This window comes from Notechis scutatus, chromosome 11, assembly GCF_049901735.1.
Source record: "Notechis scutatus isolate UNSWTSFEM ecotype Mainland chromosome 11, rNotScu1.2, whole genome shotgun sequence".
Lineage (NCBI taxonomy): Eukaryota > Metazoa > Chordata > Lepidosauria > Squamata > Elapidae > Notechis > Notechis scutatus.
The window spans coordinates 5,011,456-5,037,125 of record NC_142019.1 but is presented as its reverse complement, the minus strand read 5'-3'; the positions used below and the strand labels follow the sequence as shown (position 1 = coordinate 5,037,125).

Here is a 25,670-nt window from a genome sequence, read left to right as displayed (position 1 = left end):
CGGCGGCGTTTCTCTGGCCATGGGAGCCTTTGGGCGCCCGTTCCGCTCCAACAGCGGCACCAGCAGCGCACAAGGGCGCACCGGCTTGGCGAGAGGAGGGCTGGAGAACGAGGTGGGAGCCCTCCCCACGCATCAGTCGGCCGGGCTGCGAGCCGCGACGCCCGGGAGCCTGCAGAGTCGGCCAGCCCGGAACGCATGGGAGCAACTGGCCAGGCAGCTCTGAAGCCCAGCGCCGGAGCCGGGAGCGCCATGCCGCCGGTTTAGTTCCTTCGAGCCAGTCTCCGAGCCCAGGCGAGGAGGGGGAAGAGGAAGAAGAGGAGGAGGAGGAAGAAGAAGAAGAAGAAGCGGGCCAACTGCTGGGATGAGCGCCGCGGCCGCCACCGGGGTCTTCGTGTTATCCCTCTGCGCCATCCCCGTCACCTACCTCTTCAACGCTTCGGCTGCCACCGGCAGGTGAGCCAAGGGGTCAGGTGCGGGCGTTTTCTCACGTGCGCGCTGCCAAGCGGGGCCGGCGTAACGTGGGAAAGGGGCTCGCGGAGGCGAAGAAGAAGAGGAAAGGGGGCGCAAAAGTGGCAAGAGCATTGAGAGAGGCGCGCGCAAAGAGCGAGCTTCGTCCCAGGTGGAAAAGCGGTCAGGGTGCCTTGGAGGCAGCCCCCGTTTCTCTGGCCGCCCGGCCCGATGCACCCCAAAAAACCAGGAGGGGAGCGCTTTGCAGGATTGGGGAGAATTCGGGGGGGGGGGCGGTTTGCAGGAAGCTGCATTTACACCTGCTGGTCATTGCTTCTGAGCCAACACGGATCTGTGTGACTGCTGTCGTGTGCATGGTGCCTTAAGGATGAGGTACCTTGGATTCGACTAGCTCTGCTTAGGGATGAGTGATCGTTGCTGAAGTATGTATTGGGTTGGGGGGAGGTGAGGGAAAGGGGCTTGAATAAATTGAACAGCATCATGGGCCATGGTTTGTCTCCCCTACCTTCAGCTGCTTGCTTTCTGGCAACTTTCCCCAAATGCCACAAGGGAGAATATTAAGTCCCATGGGTTTTTCAAATTGCATACTTTTTATTTGTTGTGTTTGGTTAGTCACACTGGGCCAGAAGTCGCCCAGCATGCTGCATTCAAATCCAACCAACCACTTTAGAGCTGGGATAGAAACTGCAGCCTAATTTGGGAACAAGACTGATTTATAAATTCACACGTGGTACACTCGAGTAAGCCCAAAATAGCCAAGTTCGCACATAACTGTTGCAAACCAGGTGTACAAAGCAGAGTTGCGGTGTTGCTTGCGTTCCAAGCCGCCTCGCCCAATTCAATTGCCTGGGAACAGCAGGTTTGCTCAGGGCTAACTAATCCTTAATTAAAAGAATCAGGTCTCTGCATTTGCAAAACAACAAAGTATCACTTAAGTCATAAATGAACTGCACCAACAAGATTGACAGGGCCATAGACCCAGCATGAGAGGTCAGGGGAAGGCACAGAGGTCATTCTGTAGAATCCCTGATGAATAGGGAAGTGTTTACCCATCCCACCAAAACTAAAAGGCAGGATATATTGCAAGGATGTACATCTGATGGGACCACAAAAAGGACCTTCTCAGTGGTGGCCCCTTTCTTTATGGAACATCCTCCTCCTCCTCAGCGTATGATTAGCCTCCAGCCTGTTGCTTTTCCTAAAGGCCCTAAAGGTGTAGTTTTATCAGTAAGTTTGAGGTCCCCAAATAATAATAATCAAGGGGTTAATTTGACTGTGTTGCTTGCTGCCATTGGGTGGAGTTGAGTAGATGTTATTATCAGATCAATCTGATTTGATATCCTTGACCACAGCCAAGTACTGTTCCGCACTTTGCAAAATAGTGTTAACTCTATCCTTGTTTAGATATTTTAGAATAGCAATAGCACTTAGACTTATATACCACTTCATAAGTGCTTTACAGCCCTCTCTAAGCAGTTTAGAGAGTCGGCCTATCACCCCAACAATCTGGCTCCTCATTTCACTCACCTTGGAAGGACGGAAGGCTGAATCAACCTTAAGCTGGTCAGGATCAAACTCCAGACTGTGGGCAGTGCCAGCTTGCAACACTGCATTCTTAACCACTGCACCACCATGCCTCATATGTGTGTGTGTGTGTGTGTGTGTGTGTGTGTGTGTGTGTTTTCTCTTAAGTTTTCACGGGTACTTACATGTATGGTATTCAGCTTTGTTCGGGTATTTTCCCACGTCATTATAGTTGTGCTTTTAAAGTTATAGCAACATTTCGGCAACGTTTTATATATATATATATATATATATATATATATAAAACTTCATTTTTTCCTTTTATCTTAAAATGAATTGTGATTCGTGGTTTTTTTTTTAATTTGATGGTCCATGACCAAATAAAAGTTTGATTTGATTGTGTTGCTGCTGCTGCCGCCACAGGGTGAGGTTTTTACCTTGTGGGCTTTTAATGTTGTAAGCCACCTCGAGTCACCTGTGTGTGACTTGGGCGACCATATAGGTTTGTTTCACAATAATAAAACTTGTGCAGAAAACACTCCCTTCCTCTTCTAGTCATGGCTTTCCCCAGTCTGGCCATCAGAAAGGCACCAACTTGGGTTCATTTTGTGTGCCCAGTTGGCTGTTTTGTTGTGGCTGGGATGTCCTTTGCCCTTGGAACAATACCCGGAGTTTGCACAGATTGTGTTTCAAGTTATATAAAGGGGGGACATGCTGAACAGGCTGTTGTTGATGTAATGGCTTAGAAGGTACCCAGGGGAGGGCCAGGCCAGGCCAGGCCAAGAACAAGAGCAGGAAGGCCTGGCTCTTTGGTCACTTTCATAAGCTGGGCTGGTATTTTTAGAAGCTGCCCTGCCCTCGTCTGCCTGCTGCTGCCTGCGCTGACATGTTGTGGAAAGGGGCACAACAATAGCCAGCAGCTGCTTTCTGCAGAAGAAATGCCAGAGGTTCATTTGTCAAGAGAGAAGTGGCAGGCTTGGCCTGAGTGCAAATGTTTTCTCCCTACAGCCCATGTTCCCCAGCTCAGCACACAGAGAGAGTGTGACTCGCCATCAGAATTAGCATCCCTGGACATCTGCTCATCGTTCCTTAGCGTCCTTCTTTTCTTGATGTAAATGCAACGTTTTCTTCCAATTTCCCTCCATCGCAATGCTTTTTAAAGCAGCAGCCTCCAACCTTTTGAGCACTGGGGAGAAAGGTTTTTGCGTGGCCCGGAGGGGATGTCGTTTTGCGTGCTGCCTGCCTCCCAGAGATGGGGCTTTGCTTGTTTGCGTGGCCCGGTTTCTCGCATGCCGTGGCCCAGTTCCAGTCCACGGACCAGGGGGTTGAAGACTCCTGCTTGAATGAAATGGAGAGAAAGAAACTATTTTCACCTTGCATGGATAAGGTAAAGGTAAAGGTTCCCTCACACATCCGTGCTAGTTGTTTCCGGCTCTAAGGGGCGGAGAGGAGCCAGCGTTGTCCGAAGACGTCTCCGTGGTCATGTGGCCGGCAGGACTAAAGGCCTTCAAAGGCGCACGGAACACTGTCCCCCTCCCACCAAAGGGGTCCCTATTTTTCTACTTGCATTTTTACATGCTTTCGAACAGCTAGGTTGGCAGAAGCTGGGATAAGTAATGGGAGCTCACTCCATGACGCGGCGCTAGGGATTCAAACCGCCGACCTGCTGACCTTTCTGATTGACAAGCCACCGTCTTAGCCACTGAGTCACCGCATGCATGGATAGCAGAGTCTAAAGTCTGGATCTCCCTACTGTGTGTGTGTGTGTGTGTGTGTGTGTGTTCATGTTAATTTATGATTCTTGGTGAGTCCCTGGATAAGTCCTTGCACGTTTTCTTGGCAAGATTTCAGAAGTGGTTTGCCATTACCTCCTTCCTGGGGCTGAAAGAGAGCAAGTGGCCCAAGGTCACCCACCTGGCTTTGTGCCTAAGGTAGGACTAGAACTCACAGTCTCCTGGTTTCTAGCCTGATGTCTTAACCACTGCACCAAATGAGCTCTCAAATGAATGCCTCTGCCTTTACATCAGACTTGACTCTTGGTAGCTGTCTGGACTAATCTTTGCTGTTTTCTTGGGAAGATTTTTGGAAGTGGCTTGCCATTGTCGTCTTCTTCCTAGGGCAGGGAGAGAGAGAGGGACTGGTCCAAGGCCACCCAGTTGGCTTTGTGCCTAAGGTGGGACGAGAATTTACAGTCTCCTGGTTTCTGGCCTGATACTTTGATACTTTGATACTCTGGCCTGATACATCATGCAATACAACACAATGGCTGACTCCCTATTTATAGTCCAGCCCAGTAGTGGGATTCACATTTTTTTACTACCGGTTCTGTGGGCATGGCTTAGTGGGCCTGGCAGGGGAAGGATACTGCAAAATCCCATTCCCTCCCCACCCCACTAACCTGCTTTCCAGCTCCCTTCTCCTGTGCAGGGCAACAAAAGAAGATCCAGCCGATCAGCTGAGACTCAATGGGAGGCGGAGAATAGATGGGGGCTGGGCCAGTCAGAGGTGGTATTTGCTGGTTCTCCGAACTCTTCAAATTTTCTGCTACTGGTTCTCCAGAACTGGTCACAACTAACTGAATACCACCTCTGGTCCAGCCCTTTAACCACTACACAATAGATCTCATAGCCAAAGCTAACAGAGCCATTCAGCTATTGTTTCTCCATTTTCTTCTTCCTTGTTGCCCTTTGCTTGCTCCCTCCAAGGATATCAGCAGCAGTTTGCAGCTGAAGGATGCTAAACACTCAGGAACCAGGGGTGGGATTCAAAATTTTTAACAACTGGTTCTGTGGGCATGCCTTAGTTGGTGGGCGTGGCTTGGTGGACATGTGACTGGGTGGGCATGGCTTAGTGGTCATGTTATTGGCTGGGTGTGGCCAACTCAATATCACTCACATCGAGGCACGCATCTCCTTGCCTGGCCTCTCATGACTTTGGGGATGCTACAACAGTCATAAGTGTGAAAAACAGTCATAAGTCACTTATTTCAGTGCCATTGTAACTTTGAATGGCCACTCCACACAAGCAAAGTACCAGCAAAGGAAGGGAAAAAAACTCCAGAGACGTTCCTGAGACATGAATGCCAAGAATGTAATAAGGGTTAACGGAGAGGCAGTTTCTGTAAGCAACACCAGAATGTTTCCTTCCTGCCTTCCTTACAGGATTAGCCCAGTAATTTCTTCTAACAACCGGTTCTCTGAACTGCTCAGAATATTAACAACTGGTTCTAGCGAATAGGTGTGAACTGGTAGAAGCCCAGCCCTGTCAGGAACACAAAAGACAACATTCAGGCCATCTAGCCTCATCCTCAACACTGAAGTTAGTAGGGGGATGTGAACTTTGCTGCAGGACCTGAAGTTTGGAAACTGTTAGGTTAATGTCGATAGCCATGACAATACCTTTGCTCCTAAAGGGTTCGTTCATCATATTAGATCACCACTGGGTTAAATAGGGTTTATGGCAAACTTGATGTTATTAGCTTGGAGTATCATGCAAGCCAGGTCTTTGGTTCTCACAACTGGCTTTGTCAGAAAAAGGCCAGCTAACTGTTGGAGCATCTCAAAAAACTGAAGCTGTCTTCTCAAACCTCTCCCCCCACCCCTGCCACCATCTTAATTAAGCCAGTGAAATACAACAAAAATCCAACAGTACTGTTTTTGTGGCTTGTGGCTTGTGAGGAAGGAAAAGGAAATGACTTGCAAGTGTGCTCCCCACTGAAGTTTCATAGTTCCTTTAACGATTGACTCGCAGAAGGCTAAGCTGCATTTGTCAAAGAAAAAGAGTTCCCATTATTTGTTGTGGTTCTCGTTTATAAATATCTGAAGCTGCTTACAGTCCAATTCTGCACCGCCAAAGATCAGCAAAAATTTATCCCATAGGGAAAATTATTCACCGTTCCAGATTTTCCACCACAGAGCTATCAATAATGATTTCCCATGTGTGTTGGGATGCTCTGAACTACAGAATTGGAAGGGGGAAAAAGCACTGGGTGAAATCAGCATTTCTCTTTTCCTTCAGTTTTATTTGAGGAAGTGAAGGGTAAAAATATGTTAAGATGACTTTTTTCCTCTTCTGGTTTCTCACTTTTGGTTTTTATTCCCTGCAGCTCTTGGGTCATTGTAATAGCTGGATTGTTAATTCTGGTCTTGGTGGGCTTGGCAGCTCGGTTTCTAGTGAAAAGGAGACCACCAAGTGATCCACTTTTCTATGGTATGTATTGGTGCGTTGTGGACAAAGTAAACTGGAGTGGCAAATCGATAATTCAGATCACACCATAGTAAACCGTAGTTTAACTAAAGGTCATTGTACTCACTGTAATTGACTGAATTTAAATGAATGCTAAGTAATAATGTTAAGCCAAAGTCCAACACTATGCTTTAATGGCTTGTTAGTATTAATTGTGGCTGAATGCATTCATATTCTGAATTTGCATAATGTAATAAATGAAAAATTTTAGATCTTCTCCAGGTCCGGTTTAGTACGTTGTGCAAAGACAATTGTTGCGTATTATTAATTATTGATTTGAGAAATTAAGGTTTCTTGATATAAGAACAAGTTGTGATAAGTCTGAGACAGTGGCCTCATTCAGATGCTGCACTAAACCATAATGTATTTATTTTTGACTTGGTACAATTCGCAACCCCACCCATGATTTAGCATGAAGCACCAGCTAAGGCCTTGTAGCTAATTAAAAACAATTTATAATAAAAATAATTGTGGCTTAATATAATAGGTAAAAGCAGCCAGTGGTTGCTTTTCACTGCTCAGTCAGTTGGTAGCAAAAGCTTTATTCCATGTTTCCATTTGTAACTCCCCTCCAGCAAGAAAAGTATAGGTGAAAATAAGAGGGCTGCAAATAGAGAATGGCATTGATGACATTTGAACATCACAGTGAAAGATAAAGTCTGTGAACGAGGCCAGACAGTTGCAGAAAAACAACTTGTGCAATAATAAATTTGAAAGTCTTGAAAAGACCGGTGGTTTCACTTGTAATTAGAAAATGCTTCTTCTTTTTTTCCCCCCTGTAGTTTACGCCGTGTTCGCTTTTACCAGCATCGTGAATCTAATCATTGGGCTGGAACACGATGGGATAATTGATGGATTCATGACTTATTACTTGAAAGAGGTAAATAATTACGGCTCGTTAGGGGTGGAGGAAGTGGGTAGACAGCTGGGAGCCCTGGTGTTGCAGTGGTTAGAATGCAGTATTGCAGGCTGACTCTGCCCACAGCCAGGAGTTCGATCCGGATGGAGCTCAAGGTTGACTCTGCCTTCCACCCAGATTGTCAGGGGCAAGATGCTGACTGTCAACCATTTAGAGAGCACCGTAAAGCACCGTGAAGTGGTATATCAGTCTTAAGTGCTCTGGCTATTGCTATTTTCTCCTGGAATACTCGAACGGAGAGCAGTGAGGTTCGGTACAGTCCTTGCAAAAGATCATTCACTTCTGCATTCTTCATGCTGATGTGCTGGAGGCTCGCCAACGGATTCTGAGAATTTTATGATCGGGAAGCAAACCACAGTCTCCACTAGCTGCAGATTCTCAGAATTGCAGGCTTAGGATATTAGGAAAGATTGCTGGAAAGAACAATCGACTTCTACAATTTAATCTTTCATTTGAAGAGATCAGAAAGTAAGCAACTCATCTTTTTGGGGGTGCCTGTGTGTGTGTGTGTGTGTGTGTGTGTGTGTGTGAGTGATATCCATTAAAGTGATGATTGGATCATGTACGGTTTGCATGTTCCTCTGATTTTTACCATCTCCTTCCAGCCTGCAAGCTGGATGTACATGCTTGATGCTGCAGTGAAGTTATGAGCCACCAAAGGTCAAAACTACAACAACGGCATAGACATTTCCTCCCTTTGCACAGACTTTGTCCAAAGGTGACAGTCCGTAAATTGGACAACAACATTCTTACGTTTCCTTCGGAGCAATACACAGCCTCCAGACACAGATTGTAGAGGGCTAGCAGCATGCTTCACTTCATTTGTATTCATTTCTATTCTTAACCTCTTTTCCACCAAGTTGATCTGAATGATTCTTCCAAGTACAAAACCACAGAAGATCTTTTCTCTTTACCATCAGCAGAAAACAAGATTCAACAATGAGAAAGGATCTGGATTCATCTGAGGATAAAAAGGGAACTACTTTTATGTCTCAGAGCATTGTGTGAGTCTGGTGTTTACAACAGAGCCTGTTGACAACCCTGAGTTATTGGGTTGTTAACCACAGTTGAGCACTGGGGCAGCATGTTTATCGGGCCCTGGTGGCTTTGAATAAGCTTTTACATGAAGATTTAAAATTGGAATTAGTTTTTAAAGAAATCTCTATCACACATGATGCATTGATTGCTAAACTTGCCAAACCACTTTTTAAATCTACAATAGAGGTCCCCAAACTTGGCAAGTTGAAGACTTGTGGACTTCAACTCCCAGAATTCCTTCTCTAGTCATGTTAGCTCAGGAATTCTGGGAATTGAAGTCCACAAGTCTTAAACTTGCCAAGTTTTAAGACCCTTGTACTAGCACTAGTATGGGTAGTCCTTGGACTTATAACAGTCCAAGGTCTTAAAGTTGCCAAGTTTGGGGATCCCTGGTCTACCAGATTAAACCAAGGTGGATTTCCATATTATTCCAGGTTTTGTACAAATTCAGGAAAGCTACATTTCATGAGAATGGAAGAAAAATTATCAATGGAAAATGATTTGTGAGTAGAAGCTCTAGAAGGGAGTGAGGTTTACTCCGATTATATACTAGTGCGGTATTTTACCACAGGTTGAGAACCAATGCGCTGTATACTAGCACAGGGGGCTTCAAACTCAATAGCTTTAAGACTTGTGGACTTCAACTCCCAGAATTCCTCCTCCAGTCATGTTAGCTCAGGAATTCTGGGAGTTGAAGTTCTCAAGTCTTAAACTTGCCAAGTTTGAAAAGCCTTGTACTAGCATTAGTATGGGTAGTCCTTGGACTTACAACAGTTCATTTAGTGACCATTTGAAGTTACAACAGCATTGAAAAAAGTGACTTATATGACCATTTTTCACACTTAGGACCATGGCAGCATCCCCGAGGGTCACATGATTCATATTCGGTTGCTTGGCAACCGGTTCATATTTATGACGGTTGCAGCATCCCGGGGTCAGGTATGATCTGCTTTTGCAGCCTTCTGACAAGCAAAGTCAATGGGGAAGCCAGGTTCACTTAACAGTAATTTAACAATGGCAATGATTCACTTAATAAACGGGGCAAGAAAAGTTGTAAAATGGGGCAAAGCGCACTTAACACATATCTCACTTAGCAGCATTAATTTTGACCTCAGTTGTGGTCATAAGTCAAGGACTACCTGTATATATAGCTGTGATGTCCTCCCAGAGTGGTCTGTGAAGGCTTGAAGAAATGTTATGATTTAAATCTTGATTTAAGTCTTGGGGGTCTGTGGCTACGAAAGGTATTTAAAGGGAGGTCGTGGTGAACAAAAGATTAAGAACCACCCTGGTAATGGCTTTTCCTGTCAGTATTACTGAGAGTATTCTTGGTGGTCCCTTGATTAGGCTGTTGCTTATTGTTTAATTGTTTGTCCTAGTTGGTAGTTCATTGATTACCATATTGGAGTAATGTCCCAAAGGTGTTTGTTTTTCCCCAGGAGTTTCTTGTTTTTCTTTGAAGACATTTCGCTTCTCATCCAAGAAGCTTCTTCAGCTCTGACTGAATAGTGTGGAAGCTAAAGAACCTTCTTGGATGAGAAGCAAAACATCTTCAAGGAAAAATCAGAACTGAAGAAGCTTCTTGGATGAGAAGCGAAATGTCTTCAAAGAAAAACAAGGAAGTCCAGTTGCCTTCTGAAAAAAGCACGGCTGGGACAACTACCAACTGGATGACTGAGAATCTCCATAGATATTTGAGTAATAAAATGTCTGCGAGGAAACCACCAAGCTCTGAGACCACCAAGGACCCCCCGGTTCAACCCCGAGCTGCAAATATTCTCTTTGGTTGGAGAAAGATCCGCCAATCTCTGTTGGATAATTACATTCATTGCAAAGACAACCAAGGCTATCATTATGCCACATTTTATCTCCAGCGGAGTTAAACTCAAACAACTTTTTTGTTGTTGTTTCAGCTGAAACTGTTATGTAGCCTTATCTTCTTTGTCATTCAATTACTCTTATGCTTATTTCCCTAGGGTGAACCTTATCTGAACACCGCTTACAGCCACATGATTTGCTACTGGGATGGCTCCATTCATTATCTGATGTATCTTCTGATGGTCGCAGCCATTGCCTGGGAGTACGTAAGCATGACCTTTGGGGAGCTAAGCATGACCTTTGGGGGGAGGGGCTAAGCATGATATGAGCCCTGGTGGCGCAGTGGTTAGTATGCAGTACTGCAGGCTACTTCTGCTGACTGCTGGCTGCCATCAGTTGGACAGTTCGATTCTCACTAGCTCAAGGTTGATTCAGCCTTCCATCCTTCTAAGCTCAGTAAAATGAGGGCTCCTCAAAATATTTTGAGATTGAATCCTCAAAATATACAGCTCTCTTTTCTCCCAATGTGATCTTCACAAAAACATCCCTATGATGTAATCAGGGCAGAGAGATCTTCCAACGATGTGGCTGAAGATAACTCTGAACCCAAATCTTCTTGGTCATGCTCCCACCATCTGAACCCAACAAACTACATTGATGTTGTGTGGCTTCAGCCACAGTGATGCTATTCCCATTTAGATGGGATATTTTCTTTTCTTCACCTGGCAAATACTTCTTACTTTTTGCCGCCTCCACCCTATAGGGCTGAGTATTTTAAAAACGGTCCCATTAATGTTTTAAATGAATGCAATGATTTAGTGCAAGTGATACATTCAGTGATTATAAATATATAGGCACATATAGTTTAATTGTAGCTCCAGAAAGAGGACATGCATCACAATGGTATCTGAAAGCAAGGTTTTCTATTTTCTCTGGCAGGGAAAATTATCGGATGATTGGCTTGTACTGGCTGGGATCCATCACAATGAGCATAATTGTCTTTATCCCCGGAAATATTGTGGGTAAGGAAATATTAAGAATACACTTTGCTTTGGGGCTTTAATAATTGACCTCTTTTCAAAGTCTTGGGTAATTAACCTCTTTTCAGATTGTTGCATTTTCAAGGCAATGAGATTAGTGGTTAACAATGAACTGCATATTATATAGTATCATAGAGCAGGTTGGGAGCATTTAGCTAACTTTGGCCAATCTCAAAAGCCAAGCAGTCTGAGATATGTTTAGTGCTGCGATGGGAGATTGGATAACCTAGAATTGCACACTAGCTGGAAAGTCAAAAATGCATCCTGCATGACAACTTGCCACGGCCAATTCACTGCAGCCAGCTTGCCATGCCCAACTCACCGTGGCCAACTAGCCACAACAACTTGCTGCGGGAGAAGAGTTACACTAATATCAAAGAAATAGTGGACTAGAATCATTAAAGGATGCCCAGGGAGAGACAAAATGAAATGCGAATGACAAGAATTAAAATATTTTTTAAAATTATTTTAAACAATTAAATTGAATTGTTAAATTGTCCTGCAGTGAGCTGTCCCATGGTGAGGCCGCCATGGCAAGTTCTCCCGTGGTGAGTTGACCATGGCATGTTGACTATGGTTAATTGGCTGCAGTCAGTTGTCAGTTGTCCTATTCTGTCCTGCAACAAAGCAGTGATTAATCCCTTTTGTTGTTTTTTCAAGAAAACTGTACGAAATCATCAGGAGTTGAACCCTACTAGAAGGAGACTCTACTCCTGCAGTTGAACTAATAAAACAAATAAGTCACAATTCAGTAAACCGAAAGCAAATTGCATTGTTGCACCATATCTCACACCTGATATAAGCTCAGATTTATATTTGACACCTTCTGGAGGAAAATAAAAAACGAAGTAGAATATTTGTGATGCCTTTCCTCCCCCTTTTTTTCTCCATTTCCTGGAATAAATGTCAACCAGGATGGAGTTGATCATGTAAATTGTGAATTTTGAGAGTTGTAATCTAACACATCTGGATATCACCATACTTAGCTCCCTCCAGATGTGCTTGAATATAACTGCTAGCTCCCAGACAAAATATCTGGAGATTAGGAACGTTTACATGATATTAGCTGTATCTTCATGACAAGAGAATATTACTGTAAGTATTGTGGTTCACCGGCAGCAGAATCGGACAGTGAGGAAGAAAGGGGAGGGAGTCTGGGGAGGACTCGGAAGAGGGTCCTGCGTCCGATGCAGAGATGGGGCTAGGACCATCTGGGAGTGGAGTGCTGCCTCCGGAGCCTCCAGAGTCTGGCAGCAGCAAGGCAGAGGACCCAGGGGAGCCTGTTCCCAGTGTGCATATGCACAGAGCTGCTAGAAGGCGAGAGCAGCCGAAACAAAAGGGGTGACTCAGGAGTAAGGCTGGGAGGTGATTGCCCCTCCCATAAGGGATAAAAGCCAGACCTAAATGATGAAACCTTTGCAGGAAGCAAAGTAGTTTGATCGGTTCTGAGTCATCCTTAAGCTCTGTGTACTTTGGTTGGTTTTTTTTCTTGTACTTCGGTTGGTTTCTTTTATAGTTAATTAGATACTTCTGTTTTTGGCAGCATTCCACAGAGCTGAAAGGTGTGTGCTTATCTTGGGGGACTGTTTAAGATTAGTTCCGGCTGGGAATTAAAACAATTCCCAGCGTTGCAATAACATAGGTTTTGCTTTTAAAACAAGTTTGTGATTAATTACGTTTGACAAAGCCTGGGTCAGAACAGTAAGATAGTCTGATATGTGAGCCCAGCTAGGGAGCTTATCTCATGTTTGAATGCATTGTATGAAACTTTGAAAGTGAGATACCTGAATAAACCAGGATTCAAATAACCCAGTTAATCTTGTCATGCAAACAAGATCAGTAAACTGCACTGGATTCCTTGTGATTTTCATCTGAATAAGCATGCAAGAGATTTGCGCTGTTCAACCTGTCATTAACCATCCTTAATTCATGTTTTCCCTGTTGCCAAATAGGAAAATATGGAACAAGAATGTGTCCCGTATCTTTGTTAAGCGTGCCGTATATTTGCCTCCCAATATGGGCTGGTTTCAAAATCTATAATCAACCACCAGTAGCTGCCAATTTTCCAGCAAAGGTATTCTTCTTGTTACTGTTGTCATTATGTAAAGGAGAAGGAAAAAGGCTTGAATTTCAAAAGAATAGAATAAGAACCCCCCATTTCCTGATTTTTCTGAATGTGTGGTGACTTGCCAGTATCCTTCTTAAAATGTGGCAGCCAGTTTGCAAGACACTGGGGCTGAATTCACCTCACGCTCAGCCAAAAACGAATAAATCACACTGCAACTCCGAAGGCCTGAGACATGTCATTTCATCCTAGGTGAAGACATATTCCTGCTTACTTTCCCCATGCATAGAAGCACAGTCTTCACGTGTACAGGTAGTCCTTGGACTCACAACAGTTTGTTTAGTGCAGGGGTGTCCAACCTTGGCAACTTTAAGACTTGTGGACAAAGCTGGCTGAGGAATTCTGGGAGTTGAAGTCCACAAGTCTTAAAGTTGCCAAGGTTGGACACCCCTGGTTTAGTGTCTCTATAGAGATTCTCAGTCATCCAGGTCACGGTCATCCCAAAGGTGCTTTTTCCAAAGGCAACTGGACTTACATTTTCTTTGAAGATGTTTCACTTCTCATCCAAGAAGCTTCTTCAGTTCCGAGCCAGAACTGAAGGAGCTTCTTGGATGAGAAGCGAAACATCTTCAAGGAAAAATAAAGTCCAGTTGCCTTTAGAAAAAGCACCTTTGGGACGGGTTTGTTTAGTGACAAGTGACGACGGTACTGAAAAAAGTGACTTTTTATCTTTTTTCAACACTTATGGGTCTAGCGACAACCCCATGGTCACATGATCCGATCCAGACACTTGTCAACCGAATTTTGCCTCATAAATATGAGGCAAAATTCAGTTGCCAAGTGTCTGGATCGGATCATGTGACCATGGGGTTGACTCATATTTATGACGGATGCTGCAACTGTCAAGCCAACTCAATGGGGAAGCCAGATTCACTTAACAACCGTGTTACTAGCTTAACAATTGCAGCGATTCCCTTAACAACTGTGGAATTGTCACGGTGTGGCAAGAAAAGTTATAAAATGGGGCCAAAACTCACGGAACAAATGTCTCCCTTAGAGACATAAATTTTGGGCTCAATTCTGGTCGTAAGTTGAGGACTACCTGCCTTGAGGGAAATGTTCTGAGCCTCAGCAACATCTTACCTTAAGGGGAAATGAATGTGGGTTTTGTTTTGAAGGCAGGTGAAAGTGACAAAACAAGTCTATGAACTAAACATAATTTGGTTTCCAACTCTGCTGCTGCCTCCGTTTGAAGAAGGGTTCTTCAAACAACCTCATGAGGCTAAATCTTTTCAACCAAAAAAAAAAACAAACCTGTTTTTTCTTGTGGTTTTCCTTCTGCTTTTTTGTTATGTCTTCTTGTTGTAAGAGCTACAGTAAATGGCAATGCAATGACTTAGGTTGGCTCGACTCCAAACAGTTAGTACTCCAGAAGCAGTCAGGAAATGTTTTTTTCTGTTTCTTGAAAAACATTTTCTTCTAGGATTTTAGAATAGAATAGAATAGAATAGAACAGAACAGAACAGAATATTGGAATAGAGTAGAATAGAATAGAATATTGGAATAAAGAATAAAGTAGAATAGGAATAGGAATAGAATAGAATAGAACAGAACAGAACAAAATATTGGAATAAAGAATAGAATATTGGAATAAAGAATAGAGTAGAATAGGAATAGAATAGAATGGAATGGAATAGAATAGAATAGGAATGGAGTAGGGTGGAAGAGGAAGAGGAGGAAGAGGATACGAATAGAATAGAATTAGAATAGGATAGAATAACAGAGTTGGAAGGGAACTTGGAGGTCTTCTAGTCCAACCCCCTCTCAGGCAGGAAACACTATACATTGCAGACAAATGGTTGTCCAATCTCTTCTTAAAAACTTCCAGCGTTGGAGCAGTGTTTTGTTTTGTTTTGTTTTGTTGGGAGGGGGAGTAAAAGACTTTTGGGTGTCACACTCTGTAAATGCTAAGCCGTAGTTTGTTTCACTTTGAATTATGGAATTAGGCATCATTGAATAAGTTTGCACAATTGTTAAATTATAACAGTACCATTTGGCTGGGTTGATAAACCATAAATCATGGATTGGGAAGCAAAGTTGCTGAGGCCTCCTAGGATACTCGGCCCAAACTCAACCGACCACATGATTTTGGCAGGTGGTATCAATGAAGTCTGCGCCTTGTTTTCCAAACTGTTTTGACACTTTGGCCCTGCCAAAAAGTTCCTGCTCAATTGCAGAGGCAAGGCCCCTCCTAAAAAACATCTGGCACAGGGTACAAAGTATATTGTTTTGCAGAGATGCTACACCACGCCCTTTGCTGCTTTTGGCGCAAACTTCTAACAGGGCTTCCATCCCCGTTGCAGATCATTAAAGAAGTTCAGAAGCAGAATCTTCTGAGAAGACCGGTCGACTTTCTCTTGGCTTCCTATTTCATTTTTGCAACAGGATTTTGCCTCTTCAGGGGCATGGTAAGTTGCCTTTTTGAAGAACAGAAACCAGAATCTTACAACACAAGGTGTGTGCCATACAAACTTTGTGGAAAGTGTTACATTTGCATTGAAATGTGTTTAAGTTTGCTGCTATGTTTATACTTCAACACGGGGCAGGAAAGGGAAAGGTCCAGGCATGGACATCCATAGGGGGAGGCAAGTGTGATAAGATTTATGAATTGCTGCCTAATGTGGCATTGCAAAACCAGAAGGATGGAGTGTATCACATAGTGTCACAACAATGCATGTTTTGTAACTTTGCATGCTGAAGGCGATGACCAGGCTAAACCTGAGGGAGGGATCAAATGCATCATAAGTCATGAATCCCCTGCACACCTATAAGAGATCAAAGTCCATCCCACTGTGAATGCTGTCTTATTCCCTCTCATTTCCCTGGACCATTAGCAGCTCAGATTTTTGTAGAGAGCTTAAGCTTGCAATAATTTTTTATATTCATTTGGACTGCCTGAATCTTCTGATTTTCCTGGCACTTGACATCCATCCATCCATCCATCTACTGTAGAAGATGACCAGGCTGAGCCCAAGGGAGGAGGGATCAAATACATCATATCACAAGTCCCTGGGCGCCCACAAGAGATCCAAGTCCAGCCCACCTTGAATGCCTCTCTTATCTCCTGCTCACTTCCCTTGACTGCTAGTTGGCCAAATTGTTTTTCTCTTCATACCCTTACATACCTAGGGAGATGGTACAGTAGTTGGAACAAGATTTTCACCAGGGATTTCCTAACTTGTAGTTTATTGCACAGAAATTATGATCCAAATATTATGATCCATTTTTTTCTTTAGATTGTTTTGGACTGTCCAGGTGAACTGTGTCGACTTTACAGCCAACTTCATGAGCCATACCTCAAGGACCCTGCTGCCTATCCAAAGCTTCAGGTGCCCCAGCTGAGACACTTGCATTGTGATTCACACATAACATTTGGAAGCTGCGCTTATGCATTTCAAGAAGCCAGAATGATTACTTTAATTCATGAGGCTAAGCCAAAATTGAATGGATATGGTTATGGTTTAGTTCCACAATGTTTCCAGCTTTGTGGACCAGCAGGTTGGGGAGAAATGTTCCTGCAAAAGCAGCTGGCAAGTGTATGCACGTACAGCTTCATTTGTGCAAGTGCTGAGCATGCATGCAAGCCGCTCGCTTAAATAGAGCGCATGCGCTCACCTGCCATTTCCGTGGCCCAGTTGCAAACCTCTCATGGTCCACAAGTTGGGAGAGCCCTTGTTTAGACTTCTGTGTAAATCTAAATATTGGGATTGGATACTGGCAATTGTTGGCATATGAATCCAGCAAAGAGTTTCTTCAGCAATTGTAGTTTAGCCTGAGGTGTGATGCACGACTGGACAAATCATGCTAATTATCAACATTTTTAGACTAAGACCTTATTGGCTGGCTTTGTACTACAACCAGGCCACAATTTTCAAGCCTTAATAGAGTAGCAAGGTTCATATTTTGCATGAATTTTTTAAAAAAAATCAACTATGGCTTGACCAGATTGTACCCAACTATTATGGTTCATAAACCACGATTTATGGATTAGATGACATCATTTACAAAATTGTACAGGGAGACTTCACACATAAACAAATGGCTTCTGTTTTGAAGGTGCAAAGACCAATTCTCATCTCTTCTAACATTGCAGATGTTGGTCTATATGTTCTACTCAGTGCCATACTACATAATTTCACTCTATGGTCTGCTTGTACCTGGGTGCACCTGGATGCCCGATTTAACTCTTATTCATGCTGGAGGACTAGCTCAGGTAAGACCAGAACATTTTTAATGATCTCGTATGGAAGGCATGGTTTTCCTCTGTCCCACTTCCACATTCAAAGGGGGACAAGCAGCTATGAACCAGAACATAGATAGACTACTGACTATAGAATAACAGAGTTGGAAGGGATCTTGGAGCACTTCTAGTCCAACCCCCTGCTCAGATAGGAGACGCTATACCATTTCAGACAAATGGTTGTCCAATCTTTTCTTTGGAATTTCCAGTGTTGGAGCACCCACAACTTCTGGAGAGAAGCTGTTCCATGGATTAATTGTTCTGCCAGGAAATTTCTCCTTAGGTCTAGGTTGCTTCTCTCCTTGATTAGTTTCCATCCATTCCTTCTTTTCCTACCTTCTGGTGCTTTGGAGAATAAGTTGACCCCCCCTCTTCTTTGTGGCAGCCCCTCAAATATTGGAACAGTGCTATCGTGTCCCCCTGGTCCTTCTTCTCACTAGACTAGCCATACTTAATTCCTGCAACTGTTCTTCATAACCGTTCATCCTAAGCTATAGTTTACTGAATAAAGCAGAGTTTGGTATCATGGAGAAGGTGCTGGCCTAGAAACTGGAGATGAGGAGTTCTAGGTCCCCTTAGCCATTCAAAGCCAACTGAAAGACTGTGGACTTCCTCTCTTTCAGCCAACCCACCTCAAAAGCTTTGTGGCGAAAAGAGGAGGAAGAGGAAGGAGCATTAGGCATGTTTGCTGCTTTGCATTGGCCAAAATACAGTATATACACAGTGGAATAAAATCATCAACGCCATCCGAGTTCACATACCACCCAAGCCATTAAAAATGGTTTGCCAACTCCAACGGCTAGCTTCACATGCTTAAGTCAAAACTAAGTTAACCACACAGGCTGGATTTGATCAACCTACTAACCTAAAATGAACGGTTAGCTAATTTGTGGCTTGCAGACATGTTCAAATTCAGCCAATTTTCTTCATTTCTGGTTAATATGTTGGATAAACTCAGGCAACTGTATTAATCAAATAAAGATGGTTCAGTTAGCATGCTGTCCGAACACAGGCCTCGTAGCTTAGCATAATAAACTCGACTGTTCAATCACTGTTCAGAAGGGATAAAGCTACCTATTCAATTTCTTCTGCTGTTGTTTGCGCATGGGGAAATCGGAATGTTGTTACTATCCAGGCAGAAGTACTGTTGCCACTGGAGATATTATCCTGTTTAGAGCCCCACCCAGTATGTATTCAGCGTGGATGAAGAGCTTGCAAAGAGGCTAAAGACAGCAAGATTAAAGAAAGCAGATAGATGGATCAGTAATGGAAATAGCTGGGTTTTTTGCACCATTGAGATCAAGATTCTGAATTCAGCAAAGGTGAAACAGCAGAACTGAATAAGCTTCTTGAAGGAGAAGTGAAACATCTTCAGGGAAAAACAAAAACAGTCCAGTTGCCTCTTGAAAAAGCACCTTTGGGACAACCATGACCTGGATGGCTGAGAATCTCCAGACAGGTAGAAGGAACATCTCCAGAAACTCATCCAAGAAATAGCTGGAACAACACACCCAAAACAATTTCAGGATATTCATCCACCAGCCACACCTTCAGACCAGATGCAATTAATCCAGATTACTAAGTGTGCTACTCACAAGGAGAACTGCTACTGCTAAACAAATAAATATCAGGTCATTTTCTGGGTTTACAATCTTTAATATCTAGAATTCTGGCCCTCTGTGTTCATCAGAGTGGAGGGTTTCTCATATCTGATTCTTCCTCAAAAGAAGAGTTACTTGATTATTTACTTCTTTAACTCTTCAAATACAAAAAATAAAAAAATAAATGCCCAGGGTGGTTAATGGCAGGAAAAAAGATTTCAAACCCAACAATATCAACAATGTTAAAAAAAAAAACACCTGAACCTTCTTTATTTGATTAATAGTTTTTAAAAAAGAACAAACTTTCTCAGTTTTCCATGTTTGCCTAAATTGGAGAAACAGGAGAGCAGACAGATTTTCTTAGAGAGGACTTCCACAATTGTGGAGCCACCACCAAGAAGATCCTGTGCTACCTTTTCCCAACAGCAGGAAATCTCCACATCCACTCAGCTTAAACATGGAGATATACCTTTCTTGTAACACTAGATCTCTGAGGCCATTATTACACAAACAGAACTACTGTTGCCACTGGAGATACTTCCTCATCTGGCCATCCTTCTCTGTCCTCTTGTCATAGGATGCAGACTAATATTGGGACCTCTCCACGGATCAGCCCTATTCCCATAAAAGCTCAAGTCGTCTAAAGCATGACTTGATCCGCCCTTCCTCTGAAGACGAGGGTCAGGGATCATTTAGAAGAAACCCTCCCATACTACCACCTCTTACAATACTAGACAGCACAGTATCAACAGTAGAGACCTTCAAATTTCTAGGTTTTATCATATCACATGACCTAAAATGGACACCTAACATCAAAAACATCATCAAAAAAGCACAACAAAGAATGTTCTTTCTGCGCCAACTCAGAAAGCTCAAACTGCCAAAGGAGCTGCTGATACAGTTCTACAGAGGAATTATTGAGTCTATCATCTGCACTTCTATAACTGTCTGGTTTGGTTCTGCAATCCAACAGGACAGACACAGACTTCAGAGGATAATTAGGACTGCAGAGAAAAAACAATTACTACCCACCTGCCTTCAACTGAGGACCTGTATACTACACGAGTCAAAGAGGGCTGTGAAAATATTTACAGACCCCTCACATCCCGGACATAAACTGTTTCAACTCCTTCCCTCAAAACGCTACAGAGCCCTGCACACCAGAATAACTAGACACAAGGAGTTTTTCCCCTGAAAGCCATCACTCTGCTAAACAAATAATTTCCTCAACACTGTTCAACTATTTACAAAGTGTACACTACTATTACTGTTAATCTTCTCATCACTCCTTATCACCCCATCCCCTCTCACTTGACTGTTTCCTAGTATGATTTGATTGTTGATTGTACCCTATGACTATCATTAAGTGTTGTACATTATGATTCTTGATCCTTAACGAATGTATCTTTTCTTTATGTATACTGAGAGTATTTACACCAAGACAAATTCCTTGTGTGTCCAATCACACTTGGCCAATAAAGTATTCTATTCTATTCTATCTATTCAGATTAATCATCAACATTGCTAATACACAAATGAACCACTGCTCAAAACAGAGGAAAACAGATGAAAGACAGAGGACAAAGCACAATCCTGAGCTGTCCTAGTTGCTTCTATCTTTACGTGTTTGTTTTATACTAAAAATATTCTTTGGCTTGGCTCTTGCCCATAACCTTCGATGTAAGTTTACGGTATGTTCCAGAAAACCCAATCAGCAACAGCTTCTTCTCTTGAAACTAAACGAAAGCCTTGCTCTTAGCAAAGGAAACAGCAAATTACTCTATTTTTTTTTTCAATTAACTTTTTATCGAGCAGCAGATCAGGTCCAGTGCTTGGGAAAGGCTACATACCATTGTGTCAAAGTTCAAAGCAGGAAAACTCTAGTGGATGTCCCGATTTTATGCCAAGAGCTGACACAGTGAGATATGGATCCTCTCCAGAACATTCTGGTTTCTCAAAGCAGAATAACAGGATACTCTACTATGTGCCAACTTTTGATTGATGCTGTGCTTAAAATAACAAGCAAGTTAATGGAAAGGGGATGCATATTGAATTAGCCCTAATAATGGGTTGTTTCCCTCTGGTTTAGTCTGGTGGTTAAGCCCAATCAGCTTTGGTTCAAACTTAAATGGTTTGCTTAATCAGGCTAGCTGGTTGACTAAGCCACTGCTGGTTAGCTTCAGTGTTCCCACTAAATCAAATCATTGTTTTACAGATACTTTGCTGATTTCCCAATGGTGACAAACGAAGCAAACAAAATTATATCTGTAATCTAAACATATGCTTATATTTTAATTTTATATTTCATGTTTTATATTTTTTTATCTCTTGTAATGTTTTTTTATCGAAATGTGGTGTGAATGGGCCATATGATAAATGTTTTTCGAGCTTGGTTTGCCCAAGATGCAAAGCTACAAACCACTGAAGGGGATTGTATTTTGGAGATGGCATACATAATGATTTCAAGATAAGGGGATGCATTTGAACTTGGGAGGGTATGTTGGAGGGATGCTGTTCACCCCAGTTCCCCTAAAATGCATGGGTCCAGAACAAAGAAGTGGGTAGAGGGAGTCTCATTTAAAAACCCATAGCACATGGGCTCTGGGACTTCCAAAAGCGATGGGTCATGGTTCTCTGATTGAAGGAAATGTCTTAATGCATCCAGTAATTATGGGGGCTGTTAACACTTGATTCCTACAGAAATGACAACTCGAAATCCATTCCTTCTGCTTTCCAGGCTCAGTTCTCACACATTGGTGCTTCCATACATGCCAGAACGCCCTACATCTACAGAGTCCCCGATGAAGGGAAGCTGTGGTTTTTCATTCTCAATGTGATCCATGGAGTCCTCCCGCAGCTGTTTGTGTATCGCTGTATCCGCAGCCCTGAGTTTTTCATGAAAGCCCAGCTGGAAGAGAAGGTGGACTAAGAAGATGGCTTCAAAACTGGTGGGGTCTTGCAAGGAAGGGGTTGCCAGTTGTAACAAAGGTGTACTGAAAATAAAAGACTTCTGTCTTTCACAGTATTTCTCAAGAGCTTGCTTCCAGATTCTGTGGGAATCTCTTTCTCCAAATAGAATCGGTTTAGTTTGGGACTCACCCCGTGAGGTAGTGATGGGGGGGTGATGTTTAAACCACTCAAGAAAGCAGCTCCTTCGCTCCCCCAGGCAACTAACGCTTCTGGTGTTGTCCGAACTCTTGTTAATAAAACTCCCTCATCCATTTTTCTCTCTAATTATTCTCCCTCTGTACCAATTTCATTTTCAACCACACAAGTGATTTAAATGGTTTCAGGAATGAATAGCAGACTGGACATTTTTCTTCAGGTGGGGTCCATTTTGACCAACCCACTGGATTAAAAAAAAAAAATTCCCAAGGGGACGTATTAAAGACAAAACAAAAGTAGGAGTTTTCAGTCTTAGCTGGAAAATGATGTTCGAAGACCAATACAACCATCCTAGAAATTTTGCCACATCTTGCTGACAGTGAATATGCTGTTTTGTTATTATTGAGAACTATTGGGGAAACTACGTCTGCACAGAATGGTAACCATGGTTTCTTAACCTATGATTATTGACTGAATCCAATAATCTTGGCTCGTACAATACCAAGTCACAAGTTTAAGCCTTCAACTTAGCACACTCTAACGAATGGAGCAGCCATGATGAGGAGCTGCCTTCTTCAGCTCTGCACCCTCTCGGTGCTTCCTACAAAATCAATGGGGGGAAGCTGGATTTGCTTTGGCAAACAATTGCAGTGATTTGCTTAACAACCATGGCCCCAGAGATCATAAATTGGGGCATGATTTACTTAACAACTCCCCTGCTTTGTCAATGGAAATTCTAGCCCCCACTGTGGTACGTTGAGGGCCCCCTATAGGCAATGTTGGCTGCAATCATATACTAGTAGTAAAGGCTATTTAGCTTTGGTGGCCCAAATAAGTAGTGATTTGCTATTGCTTTTTTTTTTTCTCCAGGATTTTGTTTTTAGCTCCCCACTTCCCTTATTTCCTAGAAGTCTCTCATCCAAATATTAACCATGCCTGACCTTGCTTAGCCCAAATTGGCTAGGCACCACCTAGTAGGCAGTGGTCAAAGAGCCCTATCGATGCTCATGTGATGTGAAAATTTAGCATAGCAATAGCATTTAGACTTATATACTGCTTCACGGTGCTTTATAGTCCTCTCTAAGTTGTTTACAGAGTCAGCATCTTGCCCCCAACAATCTGTGTCCTCGTTTTATCAACCTCAGAAGGGATGGAAGGCCAAGTCAACCTTTAGCCCTGTCAGGATTGAGGGAATTGAACTTCGGGCAACGTGAGCCTGAAGTACCACATTCTAACCACTGCGCCACCATGGTTTGTGGGCCCTTTGCAGAGAGCCATGGATTGGTCTAGTCCTTCCAATATCAGATTCAGCACAACCGGCACAAATCAAAGCCATGGGACACACACAAAAAAGCTTTCCCCTGCATTGGTGTTCTATTATAACCAACTCAAGCGTTAACAGAATGCGTTGCTTTAATACTCGAGTTACATGAATACCTCACATTACACGTTATGAAGCCAAATATGACGCTAACTCAGCTGCTTACAACCTCAAACCTTACTCCCAATACACATTCCAATAAATTTATTCTGTAAAAACAATAGTTTTTTTGTTTTTTGATTTTTTTTCTTTTTTTTTGTACAGTAAACTTTTCAACTACAAACCTTGAGTACGCAGAGAGATGGTCCAAGGACGAGCATAACAAGGGTCGATAAAACCGGACTAAACCCATATGTCTTCACAATAAAAGCTGGCCTTAAAAAATAAATAAAATTCTCTATTCTCACAATAGCAACAATAATGTACACAGAATAATGGATTCTGGAATGCTTACCTACCTAGTCTAGATCTAGTTTTGAGAGTAGAAAACAAAACAAAAAAAACAGAAAAATGACAGGGTTTATTTCCCCCTCTTTTTGTTGTTTTTTAAGCTTTTCAGTATAACTGTTATTCTTATATTTTAATTGGATGTTTTGGCTTTGTTTCCCGTTGGCCTTTCAGTAATCACAATTAAGCTTAAAAGTGGAAGGCGTCCCCAAAACACAGTAAGCTCCAATTTGTATTGGGCCCCCCCAAAAAGTTCCTTGTTATTCATCTAGAGAAACACAAAAGACTTTTTACTAACTCCACATATAGGAACTAAGTTAGAGAAACTTACATTACGTCATGATCTTGAAAAGGATTAAGAGTATAGCTAAGCTAGAGTGTTCTAATAAGGAAAGGTACTTTCTTACAATTATTGACTTTTTGTTATAATGGTAATAAATCAAGTACATTTTCTTGTGAGGTTTTAAAAACAGAGATGGCCAACTTCTGTACTCCTGGTGGGTAGGAAACAATTGAATGTCCAGACAGAAGTTAAAAAATGGACTGCAGGAATATTTTTGCCATGGTGAATTCAATGAGCTATAAATGTGATGGAATCTTGATCCGGGGTTTCAAAATTTGGAATTCCATGTTGCTTTACATACAAAATATGTACATTTACATAATGCATACAAAATCCAAGGAGAGATGGCTGATCTTTTTCTTACAAGCTGAAAATACGTTTTTCCCCCCTCCCCTTTTCCTTAAAAAATGAAAATGCGAGCAAATCTGCTAAAAACACAGCCGGATGTCAGCGAAGAGAAAATTACTCAAGACAACCAGCATTCCTAAGTTGCTAGTTGGCCATGTTTGTTTTTAAACCCCCTTTAAAAAAAAACACCCCGCAGAACAAATGGATAAAGGGTTAATTTAAAACTTAATGATTTGTTAAGCAGAATAGAGATCCTTGTGACTTGTTAGGAGAGGGCATGTATTTCTAAGTGTTTAATTTGTACTCTCTAAAAGGCAGTTTTTAAAGATTCGGTTTAAAATTTAAGAGATGTTGCCCTTCTTTTTCTGTAAAAAAAAAAGTAGTAGTAGTTATCTAAAAATGGCCGTTGTCGGTGTGGGTCTTGCTTGAAAAAGAGACTTTTTGGGCAATTAAATAAAAGGACATTTAAAAAAGGACCTGGTGGGGTGTCAATGGGGCGTGGTATGATGTTGAAAGTTGCTGCTGAGAACAGAATGGGTAGGAATGTGGCTAAATGTGCATACAAACATATATGCTGCTGATGGACAGATGTGCTGACTTTAATCAAATCCAAGAATATTAAACAACCAAACATGTCACTTTCTTGTGTCTTCCCTTAATATGCAGCAGTCAATATGTTGGTTAAGTCTAGGGAAAGATAAAAAAACAAAGAGGGATCACTTTTTCAGATTGAAATGATTCCGTCAACATTAGAGGCATTCATACAAAAGAAAACTGAACTTGTTAAACGAGTTAGGAACAAGCCATCCTAAAGGTGTTTTTTCCAAGCGGCAACTGGACTTTCTTTGTTCTTCCTTGAAGAGGTTTCGCTTCTTATCCAAGAAGCTTTCTTCTGTTCTGACTGAATGAAGGGCAATGGAAGGATGTGTATCCCTTGCAGTCATCTGGTCGTTAGCACTCTTTCTGAGAGTCGTTGAGGCCACTTGGAGGTTTATCTGTGCCCACAGGGTCATCTGAAAAGCGCAAATGGATGTGGAACTTTCTTGGAGCTGTTGAAAGGATTGCGTAGTAAATGGGAGACAGGCGGT

At 42.5% G+C, this 25,670-nt stretch overlaps 2 protein-coding genes across 10 annotated transcripts in view; one reads left to right on the top strand and one right to left on the bottom strand.

Annotated features, from left to right (window-relative positions):
• On the top strand, nt 1-22,040 carry TM6SF1 (transmembrane 6 superfamily member 1). 9 transcript variants are annotated; one of them, XM_087972623.1, is made up of 11 exons: nt 1-453; nt 6,098-6,201; nt 7,020-7,117; nt 9,041-9,133; nt 10,171-10,274; nt 10,952-11,034; nt 13,005-13,126; nt 15,481-15,585; nt 16,414-16,506; nt 17,271-17,390; nt 21,756-22,040. In XM_087972623.1, exons 1-11 carry the CDS (start codon nt 362-364, stop codon nt 21,945-21,947), a joined length of 1,206 nt encoding a protein of 401 aa, XP_087828749.1. In that variant the 5' UTR covers nt 1-361; the 3' UTR covers nt 21,948-22,040. The 9 variants fall into 9 exon arrangements, with proteins under 9 accessions (XP_087828749.1, XP_087828746.1, XP_087828750.1 ...); XM_087972620.1 differs by having other exon boundaries at nt 16,414-16,707; XM_087972624.1 differs by lacking the exon at nt 21,756-22,040 and adding an exon at nt 18,041-18,410.
• A 1,478-nt stretch (nt 22,041-23,518) lies between these two features.
• Nucleotides 23,519-25,670, bottom strand: part of HDGFL3 (HDGF like 3) — a 41,047-nt gene continuing 38,895 nt past the window's right edge. Inside the window, exon 6 of the mRNA XM_026677056.2 lies at nt 23,519-25,269. Within this exon, the coding sequence (XP_026532841.1) occupies nt 25,264-25,269 (6 nt within the window). The 3' untranslated portion in view covers nt 23,519-25,263. The remainder of the gene's footprint in view (nt 25,270-25,670) is intronic.

Excerpts from the sequence above, each read along its gene's own strand:
- TM6SF1 (XM_087972620.1), top strand. The coding sequence starts at position 362 with ATGAGCGCCGCGGCCGCCACCGGGGTCTTCGTGTTATCCCTCTGCGCC. Across the intron at positions 454-6,097 it reads GCTTCGGCTGCCACCGGCAG|CTCTTGGGTCATTGTAATAG; the intron begins GTGAGCCAAGGG and ends TATTCCCTGCAG. Across the intron at positions 13,127-15,480 it reads CTGCCAATTTTCCAGCAAAG|ATCATTAAAGAAGTTCAGAA; the intron begins GTATTCTTCTTG and ends TCCCCGTTGCAG.